Here is a 26176-nt window from a genome sequence, read left to right on the forward strand (position 1 = left end):
TATCTGTTTTTGGTGCAAATTTTCAAAAAGTATGATTTAATTATTAAAAATTATGTTTTTTAATATATTTATAAACACAAAAACTAACAAGGTATATTTAATACTTCGAAAATATACAAATATTTAGACATTACATTTTTAATTTTCTATTCCTAAAAACTTTTTTGGCTAACATAAAAGGAAAAAGCTTTTTCTCCAACAATGTAAAATATGAATATCAAAGGATAACATTTAAAAAGTATGTACATGCATATACATCTATATCTATATATTTTACAAAAACATTTAAATACAATTTTTGCGTAGGTACTCGTGACCCTTATGATTTATGTACCTATATTTATATACATACATACATATGCATACATAAACACATAAAATTCTTAATATTCTATTCCAAACGCACGACATACATACATATACTCTATAAATCCAGGTCATGCATAGTATTTATTATAAAGAACACAGTCCATGACATTGTTTTTTTTACACTACTTATAGTTTAAGTTGTTCGGTAAGTATATTTGTGTAATTTTTGCAAGTGTATTTTAAGTAAAATGACATTTCTAAAATATTTTTAAAATTAAAAATAATAATAAATGGTTTTCTGTGACACTCGGGATCTTGTTTTTAAAATCACAATAAGAATCGTAATATCTTTTGCTAAAACTAACATATCCAAATCTGATTATATTTTTTCATAAAAATTTTGAATGTATTTATTTGCAATTCATAATGTTTTTTCAAAGCAAGAAAATGTCAAATGTTTTCTAAAAAAAGGAGTTACATTTGTATAACGAAATCGTTTGTTAGTTATTCTGCCTCAATTTTTACCAATACATAAATGTTTATAATTTATTACATTAGTTTTTATTAGTATTAAGTTTTTTTGAAATGCTCTCTATAGGTATAACGACATGCTGCCACCAATGTATTGCATTATTTTTGGATATTTTTTGTGCCTTTAATCCTTTGAACCGCAGTGTATGCTATGAATTTATTTCATTTGATTTAAATTAAATATGGTGTTTTGCAACAAATTAAATTTTAAAGTTTTTTTATTTTGTTTAAAAAAATGGTAAATTTATGTTGCATTTTGAATTTTTAAAAATACCTAACCTTTAAAAATGTTTAAGCAAATATTTCAACTTGTTATTTTTAGATGCCATAATGCATACAAAAATGATAATAAACATATGTATATACATATGTATATATAATCATACCATTTGATAATAAGGTGTACCTAGTTATATTTTGCATGTAGAAGAAAATTCTTAAATAGAAAATTATAGCTTGTTCTTTATGAGTGCAGCTAATCGCAATAATACTAATTTTTCATAATTAGAAAATAAATGCGCTTTACTGCAGAGCACTGATTTGGCTGGAATTTTTAAAATTTCGACAATACTAGTATAACATAGATATTTCGGATTTCTCACAAAAAATAATTACATATAAAAACATTTTCTACATTCATAGAAATACGTAATTAACAGAAATATAATTTGTAAACTTCTTTAACGACTTCTGCAAACAAGTTTTGTAAAGTTTTCTTCAGCTATCTTAACTCTAAGTTTTAAGAAGTAAGACAAAGAAGGTATACATTTTTCAAGATTTCAAATAGAAAAATAAATAATCTAAGATCATAATATTACCTATTATGACGTAAAATAACACAAGTAGTAGAGTTAAATAGATTTTTTATAATTTATTATGAAACTACTCATAATGTTGTTAAATAAAAATTTATACGTATGGGCATATGTGGGTGTACACTGGTTCATACTACATATATCCAAATATGCATTCATAATATTGTAACATATAAGGTAGTGCGAGTAAATTACTTAAATTATTTCAGTTTCTCAATAGTCAGAGATAAAAAAAAATTAAAAATTTTTAGAGAACCTTTCGACTGTCATTTTAGTTGTTTCAATGGTGATCACCAACCAACCATTGAAATTATGTGCATACATATTGCATACATACTCTAAATTTTAATGAATATCTTATTGCATATATTTAGGAAAAATATCTAAAATATCTAAAAAATTTAAAAACAAGTAAAAACATTTCATTCGCCATAAAACAACGGAATTATACGCAACTTGACAATCTAGTTTTCATTGTTGCATTATTACAAACTCCATACCAAAGGTACAGGGTATAAGAAAATGCATAAAGGTTGAATCAAGGTAAATTAAATTGTCAAACAAATCAGCTAACGAGTTGTTTGAGAATGCAATGTTAGCGTTTTCGCAATTTAAAAAATGTACATTCATAGTTTCGACATGAAAATATAAATATTAAAAATTGTATTTTTATGACTTATCGTACATATTTATATATACATACATATGGCTTCTAATATTCTTTTGTTATTTTGTTAAACGTCTGCTTATTAAAATATGCAAAAAAGTAAAGAAACTTCAGTTTTACATTCATATTTGTAAATATATGCTATTATCAAATGGGTTTTAAAGTCATGTAATGTTATCATATGTATGTGAGTTATCTCAGTTTAATTTTATTTTAAATAAATTTGCCTTATAAGCTTGGTAGAGGATACCAGGTTTTTGAAATAGTTAAAAATAATTGCCATAATTGTTTTAACCATTAAAAACTCGATGACGCAAGGAACTGGTTCATGGTTCAGCGATATCATATACAAGCTCGCAGAACCGAATAGGAAAAAAATATATGTATACATATGTAACATATTATTCATTTATTTGAAAATATTTATGTAATGTTAATTTTAACATATGTACATAGTAAGTTTAGAATTTTATTTTAATATAAATTTAGCATAATATATACATACATAAACTCAACAACAAAATGTAAAAATATTGACATACATCAGGTATAAAGTTCGAAATATTTAAAATTTATTTTGAAAAATTTTGGAAGAAATTAAGTATTTAAATTCAAAGATATAATCATATTAAAAATAAGGGGAGTTTCGATAATTCAGTTGTAACGTAGGTCTTAGCTTATATAAAGCATGTCAGATAAGTCCAAACTGCTAATTCTGCAAAAGTTCTAACAATTTTGATAGTCATATTGAAAGTTCTAAAGATTTTAGATTTTTATAAAAGTATAACAACTCTCTTCTTACCTTGAAAAATGTAATTTGCTCTATTCACTTTCTACAGATGGATTTTCTTGAAAAGATTGTCAGTTAAGGTCATTGACAAATAAAACTCAAATTTCAAGAAGAAGCGCAAAAAAAGAAAAAAATTAATGGTTTTTTTTAAATTTTTTAGTATTTTTTTCAAATATAGTGGTATAATATGAGATTCTTTTTAATGATTGATAAATGTAGTAAGCATAATATTTACTTCATCATGTGTTCAATTACTTCATTTTAAATTTAAAGATACTAAAATTCTGTTTCATAAATCTTTATATTTTGGCAGTTTTAATATATCTATCGAATTTATCCTCATTTGTAAAACTTGGATTTGTTCTATATCTCTTGAAATTTTCTCTCGTAAAACTGTTAAAACACATTCAATAACCTCACTTAATCTATTTCTTGTGTATAATTTTGTTAAGCTGTAACAGTTTTTAATAATAGCTTTAGAGCTCCATCCGAAAAAACTTATGTTTTCTCATATACTTTTATTTTAATTAATATACGATTTGTTTGATAATAAAGATTGGTGATTTTGTTTTAATTAACACGGTTTGCTAAATTTCCATCTTTCACCTTCATGTAAGTTTACAGAAAACTCCATAAAATCAGTCTCATTCCAACCCTAATTGCATGTATAAACCTTTTCTTTTAATGTTTATTCAATAATATTGTAAGATTCAACTCGTTTCTCCTATTTCATTAGTTTAACTATAAATAGGAATTATGTTCATAACATATGAATTTTTTCTTTTCAGTTTTAGTGGTAACAATATGGCAACGATGGCATGCTCATAATTAAAAAATGGCGAAAATATTTTTTTTATTTGTGCTGTACCTTGGAAGCTTTTCTACAAAAACTGGTGGCTCAATAAATAGTGATCCAGCTCCCGGTAGGTCACCTGGTCCACCCTTTTTAAATATATCAACAAGCGGTGAAATAGAAGAAACAGTTAAATTATTACTTATAGAGCAAAATAGATTTAGTGGTACTTCAGAGGAAGGAAGCAAAAGTTTAAATCTAAAAAATAATACAACTGAAACTTCTGCAGATGGGACGATGAAGAATTCTAGTGAATATTTATGTGAAGGAAGTTTGGAAAATTATTTTCAAAATTTCGGTCCAATTAATTTAATAAAAAAGCATATTTTTAATTCTAAAACTAGAAATGGAACTGATTTCGATAATATTATCAGCATCACGCACAGCATATTCAGTAGCGAAAGTCCAATCGTTTGTGGTCTTTTATATAAAGGTACTTTTCTATATTCACAATTACTATATTTGTTGTATAAATTTTATAAAAGTTTATAAAGATATGTCCTTGGACTTTGTATGAGGGAAAAATAGAACGTCCAATGTTCATGAAACAATATCTATGAAAAATATTTGGTGTCTAAACCCTATTTAAAATATTTTCGGACTATGGGATGTGGTATCCTATTCATTTTTAATATTATATTATTAGGTGATTTTTTTGAAATAATTGTTCCTATAACCTTCTAGTTCCTAAACAAAGGCTTGAAACGGATTAAAAAATCAAATCTAATATTTAGGCTTTTGCAGAATGTAATTGAAAAGTTCTTGAAATACTCTACAGCTTTTTTCCCGTAACATCAATGTTTTCAAAATAGGTCAGTCTTTGGTGAGATCGACCAAAATTTGTTTTTCACTTTTAAATATTAAAACAGAGTCGAGTTTATGATCGATTCAATTTTAACTTTGGTATTTCGACTTTAGAGAAATCAAGAAATTATTGACGAGACACCCTGTCCTTATAATATTTTGATTTTTGGTAAAACTTTAATTTTTGATATTTCGTAAATATATACATAAATAATAATGTGTAGTCTTTAAATCTTTTTATTTTGTGTTTTTAATACAGTTATTCTCGATTCCAATTCGTTCCGCAACATTAAAGATTTTTATTTAGAAACCGTTACTTCTAAAGCAGAGCCAACAGGCACTTTTATCCAAAAAAGTGCACAAAATTTCTTTCCAATTTCTTGGTTCCATTTAAACGATGGGAAAATGTTTTGGACTGAAGATGTTAATCGTAATGAGGAAGAAGATTTAACGAATTCTGGTTTAAAAATGGATAATATTAAGAGTAAAACCAATTGCTTGAATAATAAATGGACGGGGGAATTTCAAAATAATACACAAATGAGAGCGTTTTGGATTTTGGATGAATACTGTGATGATTTGACAGCTGTAGAATTTAGGTATGAGATTAAACAAAGGCTTTAGAGAATTTTTCTGAGCGAAAAATTACATAAAATTGCAAAGCAAAAGGTTTTCTATTACGATAAACTGCTATGGTTGCTCCGAAAAAAATTTTTACTAAAATTTTATATTTAATTATTTTTAATCGAATTTTACAGGTTATATTTTTCTTTGAGAAAGGAGGAAGAAGCAAAATTGCCAATGATTTTAAGTAAAAACGTGCATTACAATGTTATTAAAGGTAAGTTTAATGAGAAAAATTAAAGTTTGAAGTTATCTAAGTTATATTATTATCTATATTTTAGAGTGTCAATTGTGGCTGAAAAATACATCAGGGAATTTTGATCATACGCAATTACCATTATATACGAATAATTGTACTGTTTATTTTCCAAAGATAAAACCGATATCATACGGAGATACAAAATTTTTGGTGAAAATAAAAAAGTTAAATGTTGCATGCGATAGTGGGGGTTATTTGCAGATCAAAAATAAAACAAAATTATGTGGAAAATATGAGGAAATAAGAAAAACTGATTTATTGCATCATTTTGAAATAGATGAAAATTCATTTATCATAATTCATAAGAATGTCATGTTTAGTATAGAATATCAACTAGTTGATTATTGTTATAATATGCTTCTTACTGATAGAAATAATTCATTTAAAGTGGAAGTAAATAGAGAATATTTGGATTGTAATTTTAAAATACATTTACCATACGGAAATCAAGTCAATCTAACATTAGTTGTAAATCCAGATTCCAAGCAAATTCAGCACGAACGTTTATTAATCGATAAGGTAGAAAGTTTAGATTTTTTAGATTACAAATCGCACACAAATTTATTTGCTAAAAATTATTTTAATAGCTTCAATAATAATAATAACACTAATAATAGTAATACTAATAATAATAATGATAGTAATAATAACAATAATAGTAGCAATAATAGTAATAATGATTTCAATAATAATAATAATAATAAAAGTAATAATAAAACCACTTTTATTAGTGATAATAATAATAGTAACACAAGTAATATTAATAGTTTCGAATACACAGAAAAAAATAACAATAATAATTATGAGAATATTGATAGTCTAGATAGTTTTAAAAGTGAAAGTACTAATACGAGTTGCGATGGAATTTTATTAGAAATAATTGATAAAAAAAAAAATTTTCAATGGACAAAATGTATCAAAAAAGATAATATAAAAGAAACATTTCACTTTATATCTTCAAGCAATATTTTAATTGTACGAATACGTTATAACTATAATCATCAAAATAAATTTAGTTTTAACAATAATTCTAAAAAGGTGAAGCAACTGCCAATAGTTTTTTTGTCATACATTGCAATACCAATAATAGAACTAGTACAAGATTGTCAATTTGGTTGGATTGCGTGGCGAAGGTTTTGCATATCTGCAATAGAAAAAGAACTAACTTGGTATGAAGGTGAACAACATTGTATTAATAATGGTGGGCATTTGGCGTCAGTTAGATCTGAGGCTGAAGAAAATATCATAGACACTATTATAATGAACAGGTAATTTTATATAAATTTAAGCTATACAAATCTAATTTATTTAAAACAAAGTTATTTTCTTTGATTGTTGTGATCTAAAAATTATTATTTCAAGCTACTCGTAGATAACTGCGATTTATGTTTCATTCTTCTTATTTACGATCTCTATATGTTTTATAAAGATTAAGGTACAATATATTTTTTTAACGCGATCTCAATTTCGGGCTCCTTTGTAAGAATCTGAAATCAAATATTTAAATTTACGGTCTGAATTGTATTAATTAAATAATGGAATCAATGTACAATATAAGTGTAGGAATATTTATAGTTCAAGTGAAGAATAGTGGCAAGTGTAGTTTTTACTAAATGGTCCAACACATTTGTATTATGTTACTATAGACCAAAATCAAATAAATTTGTTCTTAAATAAATGTTTATGAAATTAATTTCAATATAATTTTATATTATTGAGAGTTATACACATGTAATACTGAGAAAAATCGATCGAAAAATCCTTATAAGAATCCCATTTTTATTAGAATTCTCTAAAATTAAAAAACAATGTATTGAATGTTTTTTTTGAATAACCGAAAATAAACATCTTTTAGCCCGGGGTACCAGCAGCAAATGGCTTATTGGATTGGAGGTTCAGATAAAAATTTTGAAGGTGATTTTCGTTGGACAGATGGAAATAATTTTCAATATTCAAGTACGATAGTATTTCAAATTATCCGAGATATAATTATTACACTAGCAATATATTTTATATATTGTGAATATACAAAAATTTTATATGTAATTAATACAGGATGGTTTCCTGGGTGGAGTCATCATAATAATTACAACAAACAACCAAATGATGATGGTTTGAGTAATCAGGATTGTATTGAAATAAGAAAATATTTTAAAATGCCACCGATTGTGCTATCAGTTGAAGAGCCATTCACGAAAACGTTTATGTGGAATGATAGGAATTGCAATGAAAAAAATTTTCTAATTTGTAAGACACACATGTCTCAAGGTAACTAACATCTTAATATTTATCAATTTAAATTTTTTTTTTGTGACAAAAGTTTATATTATAAGTGCAGGTTGATTTTTCTTTAACATCATAGTTAAAAATGTTTAAAAAAGTTTAATTTTTATCATGCTGAATATTTTTTAAATTGAAAAAATTTAATATTTTACTTTTAATTAAAATTTATTTGTAGAAGACTCAAATCTAAGTTGGACAAATGATTGCAATAAAACAGTGTCCCTTACAAAGGAACATCCCAGAGCATCTGTTTGGAGTCCGGAATTTCCAAAACCATATCCAGATAACGCTAATTGTTACACAACAATAATAGCACCAGCAAGTTACAAAATTATTGTAGAGTTTGAAGAGCTTGTAATTGAAAATGAGCCTAGGTAATAACCCAAACTGAAAAAAATCATTACAGTAGACGAGTCTTAGAAATGGCATCATTTTATAAAATAGTTAGCATACCAAATGTAGTAAATAGTGATAATTTTTTTTTTTTAATTTGTAATATTTTACTTGCCTTTTATCCCAAGAAAATTATTAAATTCATACTTTCTTAAAATAATATTTTATACAGAAGTTTAACACGAGTGTTTACATAATGTATAGTTTGTATAATTTTATATAAGCTTTCAATATGTAGGAAGCTCTATTGATAAAATTGAAATTTTAGAAATTGCATTTGTGTTCCCAGATTCCTAGAAAGAGTTATAATTAGATAAAACTTTTTTTTGAATGCTTTTTTAATATTTTTTTTTTAATTAAAATTTAACAATAAATGATAATATTTTTAATCATAAAAGCTTCTAATTTTAATGTGCATACTGTAAAGTAATGAACTTAAGAATTACCAAAAACCAAATATGTATTTCATTTTAACAAACTATAATTGTTATTATTAATAATTAAAAATATTTTAGTTGCCAATACGATTATTTGGAAATAATAGAACCATCGCATAATTACTTAAATATGCAAAATATATCAAAACCTAATACTACTCAGCGACCTTCTTATGACGATTTCAATTTAAAAATAGACTTTGAAATAACGAAAAATGTAAATCATCAAAATATTTTGAATATTTTTTCTGATCTCTATGAGAGTCCTTCGAATTATTTAATTAAAACGCCAGAGTATCCGAAAGGATATACGATATTTCCAACAAAATCAAGTAATTATGAATATTTTACGAAAAGAATATGTGGCGATTGGAGTCCAAAACTGAAGTTATTACGTTATATATCAAATAATTCGATTTTAGGGCTTCATTTCGTTTCGGATTATTCACATCATTTTGGTGGTTTCAAAGCGAAAATTTTCATGCAAAATAGTACGTAAAAAATATTTGTCTTATTAAGAAAGTTTCTTAAAACAAAAATTTATCTTACACAAATTTTAATTAGAAAATATGGAATGTCCAGATGAAAGATTAGTTTTTCACAATGGCTCTTGCTATTTATTTGGCTCATATCCTGAAGTTGATTGGTGGACTGCTCAGCAAATTTGTAGGGGTATTGGGGCGAAATTATCGTCAATTTCTTCATCCTCTGAGAACAAGTAAAAATTTTGAATTTAAATAATATAAACAAACAATATAAATTCAATATAATTTTAAAGATTTCTCATCACTAGTATTAGAAACCAAATTGATTATAATCCGCAAATCATTTATTGGTTAGGGGGGAAGTTAAATGAGTATGGAAAATTTGAATGGACCAGCAACGATAAAATGATTTTTGAGGTAAATAATATTTTAGATATCGATTTAAAAAATAGAAGTTTTGTTTTTCTCTGAAGGGATGGTTACCTGATCAATCACATGATACAAGTAATAGTAAGATACCCATGTGCTTGGGATTACAATGGAAAGTTCAACCTTCCACAAAATTACCATCTGGACTCTACTGGGAAAGTGAAATTTGTCAGAAAACTGGTGGATACATTTGTAAACAAAAGACAAATAATGAAATCAACAACTCAAATTTACAGAATGAAACGATTTCTGGGACAGAAGGGCGATTAACTTCTCCAGGTAAAATTTACCATACTTTTATAAAAGTAACAAATACTTTTGGTTTGAAAATGCTAGTTTGGGGGGAAATTTGCATTTTAAAAACTGTAAAGATTTACGATATTATTTCGTAAAATTTTCGACTATTGGCAATTTTCCTACCTTTAATGCTGTAGAACTTTTGTAGTCGAGCGGACAGGCAGGGTGAACCCTCAGGTTTACAAACCCTTTTTAGAAATGTGCCAAAATTTTTATCATCAGTTATCATTTTTGTTATCAGTTTCCCATTATTATTATCAACTAATTTTTGTAATTATTAAATAAAGAACAAATGATAATACATTGATTAATTTTAAAAACTTAATTTTTCCCTACATTTTAGCATATCCTAATCAATATCCTAGTAATACCGATTATTGGGTTCATCTTGTTGCTCCAGATAAACATAGGATTGTGATTCAGTTCCAAAAAATTGATTTAGAAGCTCAAAGCGAATGTCTTTACGATTTTATAACAATACAAAATTTAGAGACTGTCTCAAAAATATCATTGGAACCAGGCTCAAATTTAGTACCTATAGCAATGTTAACCTCCGAACGAAATTTAGAAGAAAGTAATTATGATAACTGGTTGTATTATCTTAAAAGAATAAGAAGGTCCACAGTTAGTAAGTTATCGAGATTCGATTCTCTATTTCATGGACAATACATTATTGAAAGAAAGGATAAAAAGCATAGATTTCGAAATAAAAAAAGTAGAAGGAAAAAGAGAACATTAAAAATGGCATTTACAGAAGAAACTGTTTTAAATCAACGCAATTTTGATAATGATATTAAATACAACGCACAAACATTTCTACCATATGTTAGATGGTGTGGCCGCCACGATACTAATATGTCAAAATTTGACTTTGTTTCATTATCAAATGAGGCTATAATCAATTTTCATAGCGACTATTCTAATTCTGGTGCAGGCTTTGCTGCAATTTGGAAAGCAATCGATTTATCTGGCTGTCCTTTACAAATACTAACATCAAAGGAAGGTGTAATACAAAGTCCAAATTATCCGCATTTTTTATTAAATAATTTAGATTGCACTTATGTTATTCAAGCTCCCAATAATAAGCGGATTTGGTTAGAATTTTTAGATTATAATTTAATAAATGATGCAACTCTGTATCTTGATATTGGAAATGGATGGTTTGAGCCTTTTAAAAAGTATAATCATGTAAATGATGGAATATATTTTGGTGAAAAAGAACAAATTAAAGTGAAAATTGAAACAGGTTCAAAACCTCGTGGTAAAGGATTTAAAATAAGCTTCAAGACAGGTAAAAATATTAAACAGTTTCATACATTTTTTTTAATTTGTATACATACTACTAGAAAAAATTTATTTTACATGAAATTATATACATACATACATAGTTTACTATAGAAATTATTACAAACTAAAATCGTTCAATTTGAAGATACTTGAATTTCAAAATTAATCAAATTTCTTAACAAACCAAAACATATCGCAAGAGACAGGGTTTTATTTATTTGCAGTATAAATATGATTGAAAAAGGGAATCCGTATTACACACCTTCAAGCATTTGAAAACTGTGTGTAATGATGGGCTTTTACTTTGTTCTAATTTTGTTTAAACTGCAAAATATTTTCGATCACTATTAAATTTTTAATGGCAAAAAGGACAATTCTATAAAAATCCATTTTTTTTTGTTGTAAAGTAAAGTTAAAGTTATGTATTTAATTGTTAATTTTTGTTTGTTTTTTAGATTCCATTGGAAAGTCCATTGAAGAACGTCTCATAAATCTAGCGAATAACACTAATGGGAATTTATATCATTTGAATTATCCAAATAATTTGCCATCAGATATAAATTTTTCACAACATTTCATAGCACCTTTAGGTAATGTGATATTGCTTGAAGTGTTCGGGTATACATTGAATGAAAATGAGTGTCTTCATCGTAATTTTCTTGAGGTAAAATACAATTTTTTGCATTATGCTTTTCCAAATGAATTTCTCCAAAACTATTCGTGAATTCTTCCAAAATGATGTATTTACATATATAATTTGGAAAAGTTTTTACATAATTTTTGTAATCAATATATTAAAATAAAAATATTTTCTATTAGGTTGTAGATAATTATGCAGATAACAATGGAACTAAATGGTATCTTTGTGACAATGCAAATGAAAGCAAAGATTTTGATAACTTAAGAGAAAGAGCTCCTGTTCATATTACGTCATATCTGAATACATTACACATAAGACAGAAATCTTTTTACAGTTCCGATTTTGGTTTGAATGCATCCGTACGTTTGCAACAAGGTCAATAGGAAATAAAAAAAAATTTAGTTTATTTTGTAAATAATTTGTATGTTTTGTTTCTCTTTCTGTTAGATCTTAATTTGAAGCTGAAATTAGCAACTGGAGATGATTTTGTTGAAACTTGTCATCCTAATCCATGTAAAGAAAAAGGAAAATGTATATCAAAGAAATCTGTAAATAAATGTCAATGTACGGGATATTTTACTGGAAAGTAAGTATATATTTATATTTCAGTTATTATTTAAATTCTTAAAACTTATAAATTAAAGATTTTATGATATTTAAGATATTTCGGCCAAAAAAAAAAATAATTTTTGAATTGTTAAAGAGCACATATATTTTCTTTTTCTTTAGCACGTTATCAATTCTTAGCAATTTCTAGCTTTTTTCAAATTTCTCTAAACGCAGAGAAGATTTGCAACATATTTATTTACCAGAATAAATAATTCTTTAACTTACTTTATTAAAATTGCGAATTAGGTAAATTAAAATTTTTATAATTTTGTTCTTTTTCAAGATTTATGCAATAGGGGAACTCCTAAACATTCACCAGAGCGAATGTATGCAATACAGTTTATCAAAAATATTAAGAAGATGATGTCAATAAAGCTTTTTTTTTTACTTAATTCTGGAAATTTTTCTCTTGACGAAATTTGATCTTTAGCAAGAAATAAATTTTCCATTATGATTAATAATTTAATCCACTATTTATGTTCTAACAACTTAATCATAGTAATAACTTAAGTAAATAACTTCCTATGATTTTTGAAGAAAATTTGGTTATTGAAATTTCTTATGTATTGTTATAGTCCTTATTTTATTTTTTTAGTTTTAAAAAATTATACTACTACAAAGTATTGTAATGCTTTAAAAATTTTTACAGATTTTGTGCACTTAATGTTTGTGATTTAGAACCGTGTGTTTTTGGTAAATGTGAGTTAACGGCAACAAATTTCAAGGTAAAATAAGAATATTTAACTCATATTTAAGCTCTTTTTAAATTAGCACTTAAAAAAGTTTTCTGAGGTTTAAAACAAAAAAGGTAAATTGGAAACGAGAATCTTGCAAAACCTTTAGTTGCTATAACATCTTCGAGATAAATATCAGGTTTCATTTCAACTCTAATGGCATTTTTTTAAAAGTTGTTACCTCAAGTTTAAGACTTAAAGTTCAAAATCTAAGTTTAGAAAGCTTTGTTTGTAACATTAAATAAATTTAAAATTATAAATTATAATTTAATTTACTTTTCCAGATTATTTTATTGAATTTTTCTAATAAAACGAAATGTGTAAACAGTTGTAATTAAATTTATGGTTTTTTTTTTATGTATTTAGTGTATATGTCAATCAGGTTATATTGGAGTAACATGTGAGCAGAGACTAAAACCTTGTTCGGATAATCCCTGTGAAGGAAGAGGCGAATGTTTTGAAAAAAATGATGATTTCTTCTGCCGGTAAAGATTTTCTAAATTATTTTTATTTTTATTGCAAAAATTTTTGTATTCGCCATATAGATGCCATGCATGGTGGGAAGGTAAACGATGTGAAAGAAGGATGTTACATATACCTTATAAACCGTTGTCGGAGAGAATGCTTCAAGAACCATTTTGGTTGGGATTAATTACAGTTTTCGTAGTTTTAGCTTTTATTGGATTAGTTTGGTGTGCGAAACGTCATTTTCCAGAGAAAATTGAAAAATTATTAGCTGAAGAGGCGACTAGAAACAGACGTAAGTCTGAAAGGAAATTTTGTGATTTTTTATTTTTTGATATTTATATATTGCGGTACATTTTTTCTGTTAAAAAAAGTTCAGTTCCATCAACTTGAGTCAGCTGTGTCATTTCGAGGGAACCTGTATAACTTTATATATTTATAAATATGTACCTGTGAAGATATCTTCATCTTAACAAAAGTAAATTTTTGGAGACAGTTTTTTTTAATATAATTTGAAATTCATCACTAGAAATTTCACTGAAATTTTGCTTTGAAATTCGGAATCGAACTAAAAAGAAAGCATTTTAAAATATTTAGATCCTTTATTTTCTTTTTGATAAGATTTTAAAAATATTTTAGGATAAATTTGTTCAACTATTAAAAAATATGAAAAATATTGAAAAATTGATAAATGTCACATTTCCTAACAAAACACGATTTATTGTGGTGAGCAAAAATTAAAGAAAAATTTTGTTTTAGAAATTGGAACACTTCACGGTCATCATCATCATACTTCATTGCGAGAGCAACTTCAATTCAACTCTGGAACATCACAAACAACTTCTGCTAATGCGCAAGGAGCACCACGTTCAATATTTAATAAATTGGGTATAAGAAAACCTTCAATACTTAGTCTCAGCAGCCCTAATCCATCTGGAGGGGCCGCAGCACGAACATTTTCGCTAGATGATTTGTTACGCCCACCTCCTCGACGTAAGACAGACATATGAAATATAAATAAAAATCCTTTTTAAATTTCTCCTTACACATCTTGCATTAAATTCAAAATCAATTTTTTTTTGTCTTATAGCTGTTTAACCTGTGGAATTAATTTTTTATATCGTTCTTAGTTCCCTTAACTTTCTTTTTTAATTTGAACTTTTATTGAATTTTTACGTGTGATAATTTTTCTCTATATGTTCTAAAACTTTTATAGTGAATTTTTCATTTTATTAAAAAAATATTTCTTTTTTTTTGTAATATTTAAATATTTATAGCACATATAAAATTACTTTCCTTTCCCATACACAATATTATGTAATTTTAGTTTCTTAATCATAATTTATATTTGGTGCTTATATCTCGGTTTACTTACACAATTATATTAAATCTCGTGTAGTAAATATAAATTAAATTAAGTTAATAATAGGATTTACCCTAAAACTTATATGCTTGTAAAGTATAATTAAACTCAAAACTAAATTTTAATGAAATTCGGTTTGGTTATAATTAAACCGTTTACTTATTTTATCACAACCAAAAGATAAAATAAGTAAACGGTAGAAAATGTAGAAATTGTAAACATTGTTGATGTACATTGATTACTACATAATGTTTCTTCGATAACAGGGGATAGTAGACCATCAGAGAAGTCCAAAACTCCAACTAGCATATAAATTTTAATGATAATTAACGAAATTAATAGTGTATCCGTCACCTTACGTAAAAAACATACACTCCTATACTGAAATTTATTTATTTCCAAATGATCTTTTATTGTGTCAAGTTTTACCATGAATTCCAAGTAGAGTATTTTGCTAAATCGTGTTCCGTACGGATTTCAAATTTCGTTGATCAACCATTCTCCAATTGGACCTACAGATGCTTCGTCATACATTTTGCGTACTCATTATGTTAGAGCATCACAGAAAATTTTATGAAAGAAATAAAATTACAATTCAATGAAGGAGATTTTAAATTTTCAATGACATATTTATTATTAAATAAAAATATAAAGAGTTCTCCTAAGTTTGATAATTATTATTGCATCTTATTTTTTCACATATCCTTTTTATATTCTTTAATTTCTTCTCTAATAATTATTGCGTATTTATATAAGCACCATATTATATTTTATTTAACTTACCTATGTATATACGCACCATATTAAATAAAATATTGTAAATTATATATTATAATGTATATATGTATATATGCATAAATATTTAAATATATGACCATATAATAGTCTTCTACAGTTGTTTTGCAAGCTTTTTAATTATATGTAAAAAATAGGTAACATAATTTAGAAGACTCCGCACAAAGTTCCAACCAAATAACTGTAAAATAAAATAGTATATTGAATAAAATTGTTTTGTATGTTTTGGAATATGTAGTAAATTTTAGTATAATCAGTTTTTGTTATAGTTAATATTGAAATATTAGAATATTGGGAACGCTTACATTTAGTGTTTAACGATATAAATTATAATAAAAATTCAATGAAGTAAAAAAAGTATAAAAAAAAATAATGGCGTACTGTTTTGTCTTGTATACACGAGGAGGTTTTCATGCACTCCATTTAAGTATTTAAGAGCATTATTCATGGAAATCCATTTAAAAATCATTTAAATTGTAAAAATCAAAATTTCACATTATAAAAGATTAGAAATCGTAGTAACTAAATGCATTTGTGAGAAGTAAACGTTTTAAAAATAAGTTAAAATCAGCCTTTTCAATCATTAAATGTTTTGATTCAAAAAGCTGTAACATACACAAGTGTATGTATGTATTCATATGTATATACATACACTACAAATATTGGCAGATAAAATGTTGCACAGTCGAGTGACTGTGTACTTACTCTTTGAAAATTCGAAATTTTGTCTTTTGTAAATATTCTTGTATAATAAATCAGAACTTTTCTTTATGGACTAAAGATTTCTCCAAATATGTACCAATGCAACACTATATATGAAAATTTTTATTCACTTTTTTATTTGCTTCTCATTTTACTTTGCGACTGATTTTTCTTAACCAAAAATTTGTTTTAATTTTTTATACGACAGCATTCTCTGTTAGATGGAATTTTTAATGTATAAATAAATTTGAAAACAGGTTCTTCTTCTCCAAGGAAAAAACGTAATAATTCTACACCAGTTAAGAAAAGTGCAGTTGAAAAAAAGCAAATTTTACAACATCTTGTGTCACCAGCAAATCGAGTATCCAAACCAAATATAAATAACTCCGATGTAATATTGTTATCTGATAAAGAGCAACAATTAGCAACAGAAAGTACAGATGAAAATATAAAAGAAACAACATTTACAAGTAATGCGAATAGTTTCATAGCAAGGAGACCTCTAAGTGACTCAAAATTAGAAAAAAAAGTAACATTTGCAAGACTTTTAGATAAGGTATCGGCCGAAATGAGTTCAGGTTCAGAAATGGATGGAGATAATGTGAGTTCAAATGGGCGTTGTGCATTTATGACAAAAAAGTTGTTAATTTCAAAATAATTAATTTTTTTTTATGTAAATAATTTTATAATTTTATTTTAATTTACTATATAAAAGGGCACAAGACATTCAAGTGCTTTAAGTCTTCACTCTGAACTTCAATTCCGAACGAATTCAGTTCCACAATCACCTTGCACTAATGACATGAAATCACCTCATAGCACTTCATCAATTCAAGGAAGTGAATCAGCATCATCTATTTCTGAAATAGGCATAACAAATGCTAAAACCAGTTTTAATTTTAGTAAAAATAATAATAGTATTAATAATAGACGCATTAAACCAAAAGTATCCAGTGCAGATTCGATATTGGCGATGTTTAGAAATTTAGCTTCTTCTTCTACTATTTCTGGAGCAACGTCGTTGCCATCAACGTCAATTTATATGTCTCCATCAACAACACCAACTCCTTCTAGTCCGCAAGATGATGCACTTGGAGATGATGAATCATCAACATCGTCATTACGAGCACCTGTTAGTTTTTCTATTGGCCCTCCAGATTCACCAGTATTTTATAGGCAAACAACAATTGAAGTACCCGTTTTAGATGTCATTAGTGCTCATAAAACAACAAGTAATACAAGTATGCTACACCCACCGGCTGTTCTACTAGAGATTCCGAGCACTGGCATAAGCAAATGTCTTTCACCAATAAGAGAACTACCAACACCAGTTCCATCACCTGCATTAACACCGGTTATGCCACGGGTTAATAGAAACGAGAAAATGTTAACAAAAAAGGATTTTTTAATAACAAATGATAGCGAACTAGATGAAAACATTGAGAAACAAACTATTGTAAGTAGAAAGACTTATTGTAATTGTCCATTTAATGTTTTGAATTTAAAATCATTTTTAGAATACAATTCTGCCTCAAAATATTGTAGACAACACTCATAAGGCTTCATCCAACAATTTTGCAAACAATCAAAATTCCGCTACAACAAAGTCATTCGCCGAAACAAAAGGTGTAGACAATTTGAAATCAAATTTTGTTTCAGTACCAGATATAAAATTTGAAAAGGAACCGAACTCACCGTCTGATGAAAAAGCCCAAAGGCCAAGAAACTTAATAATCCCAACGTTAGTCGTAGAGCAACCCAGTCCTACAAAAAACCGATTACCAGTAATAATTTTTCCAGGTTCTCCACCACCTGGTCGAGCTAGTGCAGGAGAGAAAAATCTTATGTTTTCTGAAAAGCCTCAACAGAAAAGGTAACTAAGTTTATATGAGCGAATATTATAAAAATTTGAGTTCAACATAACTTTGAGGCTATCAATTTGAAGAAAAAATTTTGCTGAGTGGCAATAATATTAAAATGTATTTCTTGAATGACTTAATGTTCGTACATCAGGATAAACGATATACTTTTATTTTATTCTGTTCTAAGTGAGGGAACACAAACATTAGGATCGAGCTTATGTTTAGAGGAATTGGCTGAAATATTAACATGTATGTACAGTATAAATACACTCACGTAATTCTTATAAGACGCTTCTCATTTCTTACGTTTCTTAATAATGCAGATGTTTTTTATTTTTGTTTTTAATATTAAGCTAGATATTTGGGGTAAAAATTTTTACGGGTGCCTAAGTTTTCAAAAGAATTCGTTTGAACTAGAATCAGTTTTAAGTTCTTAGTGAAAGTCCACTTTTTTCAAAAAAAACACATAATTGTGAGGGATTATTCCTTCTAGAGTTAGCGTATCTGTTAGCATTCTTTATTTAATTACTAAGAATTAGAACTTTGGAACATTCAGTTGGGAAATGTCCCAACATTCAGTACTTCTGAGTCAAGGGAGAGAATAATTATCAATTACATTTAATTTTTTACTTTTTTAAAAATTGAATGGAAATGCACCCACATTGTTAGAGAAAAAATATATAAAAAAAAAATTCTTGCCGAAATGTTAGCATGTCAGTTTGTGCACTTTTTTAAGCTTTTTTGGCGGTTCAATAGGATCCAGGTCAGTGGCAAATTTTTGAATAGTTCTATACTATACAATTCAAATAATTAAATATGAATGAAATAAAAATTTCTGTTCCAAAAACAAAAATCTTTACACATTGTCCTTGTTCACCTTTTTTATACGAGAAGACTAAATTTATTAGTATCATTTTGATCATTATTTGGAATGTATATAACGTGATCGGTCATTACCTGTTCACATAAATATTTTGAATTCTTATAATATGAAAAAAAAGAAGAAAACCGGTTTCACACTCTTTTTTTATTCCCAAATTCATTTCCATTATTTGATTTTGCAATTTCAATTATATCGGCAAGAACTTTAATGTTAAAGGATATATTGATAATTTAGTGGAAATATCACTCTTTTATTTGTACCTGTAGCACTTCTTACTTCCTTTACACTATTTGGACCTTTGTTAATTCCAATAACTTCTTCCTACTGGTGATGTTGTAAAAAACTTATTTTTCAAATAATTCGCGATTATCAACTTCCCTCTAATTTTTCATCCTTGTCTTAGTAAATGATCTCATATTCCATTCATTAACAGCTATTGAATTCACAGTATTCAAAAACTATAATTGATGAATTTATAAATACCTTGTTCGTTTTGAAATAATTGTCAACCAATTAATTTCTGTTTTATTTGGTGTTAGGACACTATTTCAAATTTCAATAGCGTTAAGAAAAATGCTAAAAGGGAAGCAACCTCTGCGAAGTAAATTTTATTTTGAATAAAGGAAATAATTTCAGAGAAGACGAATGTTGGAAGGATAAAATGTACATTTTCGAATTGAGTTATCATCTAATGTCATTTTAAAGGAGCTTGGAGGATGACCGTTTACAGTAAATCTATTTATTAGATTTTTGAAAAATTATATTATGATATAATTTAAAAGATTTAGTTACCTTACATAAACAAGATTATGTGGTATTAATGTATCACAAGGATAACGAGTCAAAATGTTCTCTTTCTCTTATATGTGACTGAGGTCAATCGCGTTCTTTCTCATTTGATATTTTTGGTTCTCCAGATGCAAATTTTTTAATAAAATCTATAAAATTTGTTTGTTGCTTCAGAAATATGCTTCGTCATTAAGAATAATGAAATTTTAGATCCCTTTGAAATGTCTTGATTCTCTTTCATCATGATTCTCTTTCATCATATGGCCAGAAAATAAGGATGGAAGATGAAATTTAGTAACAATATTATTGCAATAAAAAAAGCCAACAGCAAACTTTGTAAATAATTTGGAGCATATTTACATTTTTATTTTTACATTTTATTGACAAAATTTGGAATTTGAAGAATAAAAAAAAATTATGGAAAAATAAAATAACGGCTGGAAAATTCTACTTATCTGTATCTATAGACTATAATAATTGCGGTGTATAATTTCAATTTAAAATAAAACAGAAAGTCAAATCCAATGAAAAGTCCATCAATTAATACTTTTTACTATCAATTAATTACTTTTGAAAATAGTTATGATAAATTCATTTAATTCGGAGTCTAATCGAAGCCATCCAACATAGAAAATAAGATTTTTTTTCATAAAGTAACTTGATTAAATGCTATAGATTTTATCACTACATACCAGATTTTCAGGTTTACCTGTTCTTTTTAAAGGTATTTAAATTCCATTCGACTAAATAATCTTATCAATCAATCATAGATTTTAAAAGAAATGACATTGGTTTCTCATTACATAATATCTTTACTTATTTTATACTAAATATACATATATTTGAGCATTTTTCATTCATTAAAAAAAATGCAATTTAGACCTACATAAATAACTTTCTTATATTTGCACATTAAAAATTCAAATATGTTATACATTGCTTTGATTAAACAATTTTAAAAATTAAAATTTTTCATTTCAGATTTGTATAAAATAAAAAGTAAAAAATATGTTTTTAAAACATATTTTGAAAAAATCATTGCTTATTTTATACGCCTGTTATATAAATACATTAAAATAAAAGTTCGATCCCTTATATCACTTATATGAAAAATAATACTTCACAAACGCAACATTATTAAGTAGTTGCAATTTCACTAAAAAAACATCGGCACAATCAAAAATTCTCTGCTCGTTATTTAATAGTGCCAGAATTTATTCAATATGATTTTTTTTTATAATATGCTTTTTTATAATTTTGTGAAAATATAAAAAAAAATAAAATTTTATAATTTCCAATTACAGATTATTTAAGCAACTTGATAAACCAAGTTCTTTAGATTTCCCACCTAATACACCCACTATTACTGTAACATCAAATTCTAGTGATTTAGAATCTGACGCTGACGTTTTGTCACCATCTCAAAAAGATGCAAATACTTCATTATTAATACCTGGTGTTACAGTTGGTATGTGTTATTTAAGTCCATTCGCAATTTGCACAAGAGCTGACCGTACAATTTCCGAGTCAAATTTAAGTTCTTCAGGTTATTCAAGTATGGCCAGTCCGGGTCCTAGTCGATGTGGGTCAAGTAATCCTCTGTATTCAAATGAAAATGATGATAATAATAGTGGGCACCCAAATTTAAACAATACATTTTATAATAATTTATTAGTTAGACGACAAGCAAATAATTTAGCTACAAATAAAGATAAGCATATTGGTAATAAAAAATCTGGTGATGTGGCAGACCGCTTAAAATTACATTCAGATTCAGAAACAATATCTGATGAAGCATTTATAGAATCAAATGACGAAGGAATTGGAACAGACAATATTGAAGAGAAAAACGATTGTTTAGAAATTAAAAAAGCAAAAGAGTTTGAAATATATTTGCAAAATGACTTGCTACAATCTGGCAAGAAGTTATTAACGTCAGATGAAACTACAACTATGGCACAATTGCGATTACCCACCATGACTGTTAACCAATCAAATGAAAGTATTGATAGAGGATTATCACCAGTTTCTTCAAGATCAGAAAGTCCGCTTAGTGAAAAAATGACAGGTTTTGGTAAATTTTCATATCATTTTTATGGTCGAAAAGATCAGCAATTACCGTTCACTGATTCTGATGGATTATATGATTTTCCATCATCGGATGGAAGAAGCGCGCCTAGTACCCACCATAGAAAATCAAATAATAAAAAACGTGAAAGAAAAACAAATAAGCCTATACAAAATGCACCTGCTAATATAAGTGAAAGCACCTTAAAAGAAGCACATTCGAATTTTAGTACATTGAAGCATTCACATCATGTTCATCAGAATATTTCTGCAACCCGTAAGAGTCCAAAAAGAAGAACTTTGCAAAGAACCACGTTAGTTAATAGTTCATCATCAACTGAAAGTTTAACATCGCCTCAGGAATTGAAAATATCAACACGTAAACACTTTGCTTTTAAACATTTATAATATAAAAGTTTCATAGCTCTCATTTTTTAATATTTTTCTATAGGTTTATCACTTCAAAAAAGTAAAACTATAAAAATTCCATCAGAAGAAAAGTTGCCTGAGGTAGTATAGCATGCTATAGGATATCTATATATTGCGCTAAATAATCTATTGCAGGAGTTTTGTAACCGAAGATTTTGTAAATATTTAAATAAATCCGAAAACAAAACCAATTATCTAAAGGCCATAGGAAATCAGATAAGGTAATTGTTGAAACTACTTTTTATATTATTTCTTCCCAAAATTAATAAAATATCCTGATGGGAAAAATAAATTGGTATTTTTTTCCGTCCAAGTTTTATTTAAAAACCTTCTCTAACATTTTTATTATTTGAGAATTTAATTAAATTCGCAGTTTTCGCTATTATAAAATACATGTTATAAAATTCATTATATACATATTATAAAATTTAAATAATAATTAAATGAATAATATTAAATATTATCTTAAATATTTCAGATTTCTTCGCAGAATCGAGAAATCTATCAAGAGAAGAAAAATTTTAGACTCGGCAGATGACGAGGAAATGTTTGATGACGATGATGATGAAAAATCTAGCAAAAATGGTTTATTATCCGAATTACCGGTAACGGTTGAAAATACATCACATAAAAGCTTAGCTATGGCTCGAAAAAACCCAGACACGAAAAATGTAAAATATTTAGGCTATAATAGTTTTTGAACAAACTGAGTACTATAAAATTCAGTTTTGTTTTTTTTTAATTTCAAAAAACATAACATGTAATTATTATCAATAGCATAATTTATACTGTAAATTCAAATTTTACATTAAATATTTAAAAGAATTCATAGAATACATAAATAAAAGTTAAGTCGGCGTATGTACATGTAATTACATTAAACAACCAGATTTAGATAGTTACACATTATTTAAATAACATGCACATTATTATAGTTACTTTTAACACAAAGTAATAATATGATTTTCATAAATTATAGCTCATAAGTCTCAACATTTTACAAACTCAAAATCATATTTCATAAAAAAAAACTTTCTACAGACGTACGTACCTGTTAAGTATGTCCATATGTAATAAAAACGCAATTTTACATAACCATTCAAATAGTTCATTTTCCAATACAACAGTACAATAAAAAAATTTTTACCCACTTGTTATGGAAACTTTATTTTATCAAAGCTTTTTTTTTAATTTTCTTTTTGTGCAATCTGTTATTTATTTTCTATAAATGTACAAGTGTTTAACTGTGCAAAAAATTATTAAAAGTGTCATTATTTTAACTTATACACTATGTAATACAAGCCGCGTTTTTCATAAAAATTCATTATGTTTTTGTTCAATTTACATAATATTTTAATTTTAACCTATATTCTTTAATTATTTTTGGCTTTTATTAACCCAGAAGATGTAAGAATTGAAACTAACGTAAAAAAAATCAATTTGTCATTTTATTGTCATAAAATAAATGTGATTAGACAAACTGAATTAAACGAATTTTAGTTTATCGAAGTTAAGAATAGAAGAATATCGATTCATTTAAGCTGATAAAGTGGTGAGTTGAATAATTTTTTTTTTAAAAATTGTTGACACAAATATAAATTGTCTGGAAAATGGGGTTATAAAAATTACACATTATTTAATTTAAATTTCATTTTATATAAAAATCGTATATTTATTTAACAAAAATGCAAACGGAAAATAAATTAAACATTTTTATTCGAAATGTAATTTTTTTTTTGGAAATTATTCTTCTTACGAGTAATATAAATCAATTAAGAGTCTTATGATTGATCAAGAATTTTAGGTTAGTTTACTTTAACAACAATGCAGCAAACATGTCAAAACAAAAATCGATATATTAGTTAGTATCAAAATTTTTCCGGAAAATGTACATACATATTATGTCAAATTTAAAAAATTTCACAAGATTTTGACCGTTTATCATTTAAAAGATAAAGCAAAAATAAACATTACCCAAACAAGTTGCTCAGATAATTGTCAACGTTCACTTTTTTATAAACTAAATCAAACAATTTGCTTCTAATTACAAATTGTATAATGTGTATTCATAATCTGTGTTTAACTTTATCAGTAAAGAAATTAAATTAAAAATATAATGAATTTTTACTTTGTAATGTCCCTTAAAAAAGAAATTAATAAGGTTATTATGGTTGTTATGGTTGCGAAGCGAATAACTTACTCGCGAATATTCGCCAAAATTAATTGGAATTACCAGAAGGTCGTTTAGACATACACACAAAAGTTCGCCCACATTTCCTTCGTTGCTGTTTTTTTTAACTAAAAATTTGCTACATAAATATAATTTATTAAAAAAAAGGTCATTTTAATTAATTATATTTACTTTATTATAGATATTTAAAAATTACTGTAAATGTTTTACCTCTTTTACACAACGGTCCCCGTAACGCCTTATAATAATATAAACTATCAACTCAAAATAAAAGCAAAGTTTTAAAAACTGCTTCTAGTCACATACAATTCCCATTCGTCTAGTATTGACATTTTTCTCGAAATAATCTATTTCGCTTCCCGATTCATAATATCATTAAGCGAATACGAAAACAATGACATTCGCTTCGCAAATCATGATAACGCTATAAGTTATTAAATATTCTGATTGAATATAAAAGACGCTTCTAACAATACCAGTTAAATTGCGTTGATGATTAAGCTATGTTGATAGAAAGTTTGCTGTTTAGTAATTAGACTCTCGGTGTGCTTAAATTGTACATAAGTTGTTTCATAAGTTAGGATTGGCCATATTAATTAATAATTACTATATTAAGGAGAAACTTACCCAATCAAGAATGCTCCCATTTAGATAAAAGTCATACTTTCACTTGTTAACGGTTTAATATTTTAAAATTATCCCGGTATTTTAACTTACAGCATAATAATATCAAATTATATTTTTAACATTAATTGCGACATCTATGTTTAAAAAAAGAAACAGAGATAACTTGAGAAAAGCTATTTTTATAACTTAGATTTTTGACTCTAAGTTTTTCCCAGAAATTTTGTGTGGTACACGTATTCTTTACTATAAATAAATTAATATTAATTTAGAATTAATAATTTATTAATTTATACATTACGAAAGCTGGTTTTTTTTTAATGAAAAGGAAATAGTGTTAAGATAAGGAATCATTCCATTTAAATGTTGTACAATATCTCATGTCTATCTGGATGTATGTATATGCTATGTGATCTGATCATTATGCGGCATCACACTCAAGTAAATATAGTTTTATTAACCTTACAGAAAAGGTGCAGAAGATTGTGAAATTAATTTTGTTTTTCTTTGAATGTTAAAAATACAGATCACCAAACTATTTCGAAAGGGCAGAAATGTGAAACAAATTCTAAAATTTTTTGCTTATAATGAAATGTAATTGCATACATTTAGGAAAGAAAACGAGTCTAGGATAGCAGATAGAAGTTAATTATAGAAAGGATTAGTTAATATTATAAGCTTTATTTTTCATGAGAAAATATTTTTTATTACCTTGTTTAGTAGGTTCTTTCTATTAGAAGTTAACTAAAGTTAATGGTTT

General features: G+C 26.4%; 1 protein-coding gene across 2 annotated transcripts; it reads left to right on the forward strand.

The window, feature by feature from the left end:
- Nucleotides 1-24229, forward strand: LOC129614250 (uncharacterized). Of its 2 annotated transcripts, none has more exons than XM_055528740.1 (27): nt 1-238; nt 3901-4398; nt 5029-5368; nt 5528-5610; nt 5675-6920; nt 7508-7608; nt 7708-7920; nt 8111-8309; nt 8844-9256; nt 9330-9483; nt 9544-9667; nt 9724-9958; nt 10320-11267; nt 11719-11927; nt 12083-12278; nt 12351-12489; nt 13162-13237; nt 13613-13731; nt 13792-14006; nt 14471-14704; nt 16829-17172; nt 17287-18027; nt 18089-18444; nt 21410-22551; nt 22624-22682; nt 22737-22822; nt 23080-24229. In XM_055528740.1, exons 2-27 carry the CDS (start codon nt 3948-3950, stop codon nt 23300-23302), a joined length of 8646 nt encoding a protein of 2881 aa, XP_055384715.1. In that variant the 5' UTR covers nt 1-238; nt 3901-3947; the 3' UTR covers nt 23303-24229. The 2 variants fall into 2 exon arrangements, with proteins under 2 accessions (XP_055384715.1, XP_055384716.1); XM_055528741.1 differs by having other exon boundaries at nt 14471-14599.
- The last annotated feature ends 1947 nt before the right edge of the window (nt 24230-26176 follow it).

This window comes from Condylostylus longicornis, unplaced genomic scaffold, assembly GCF_029603195.1.
Source record: "Condylostylus longicornis isolate FDR11 unplaced genomic scaffold, ASM2960319v2 ptg000107l, whole genome shotgun sequence".
Classification (NCBI taxonomy): domain Eukaryota; kingdom Metazoa; phylum Arthropoda; class Insecta; order Diptera; family Dolichopodidae; genus Condylostylus; species Condylostylus longicornis.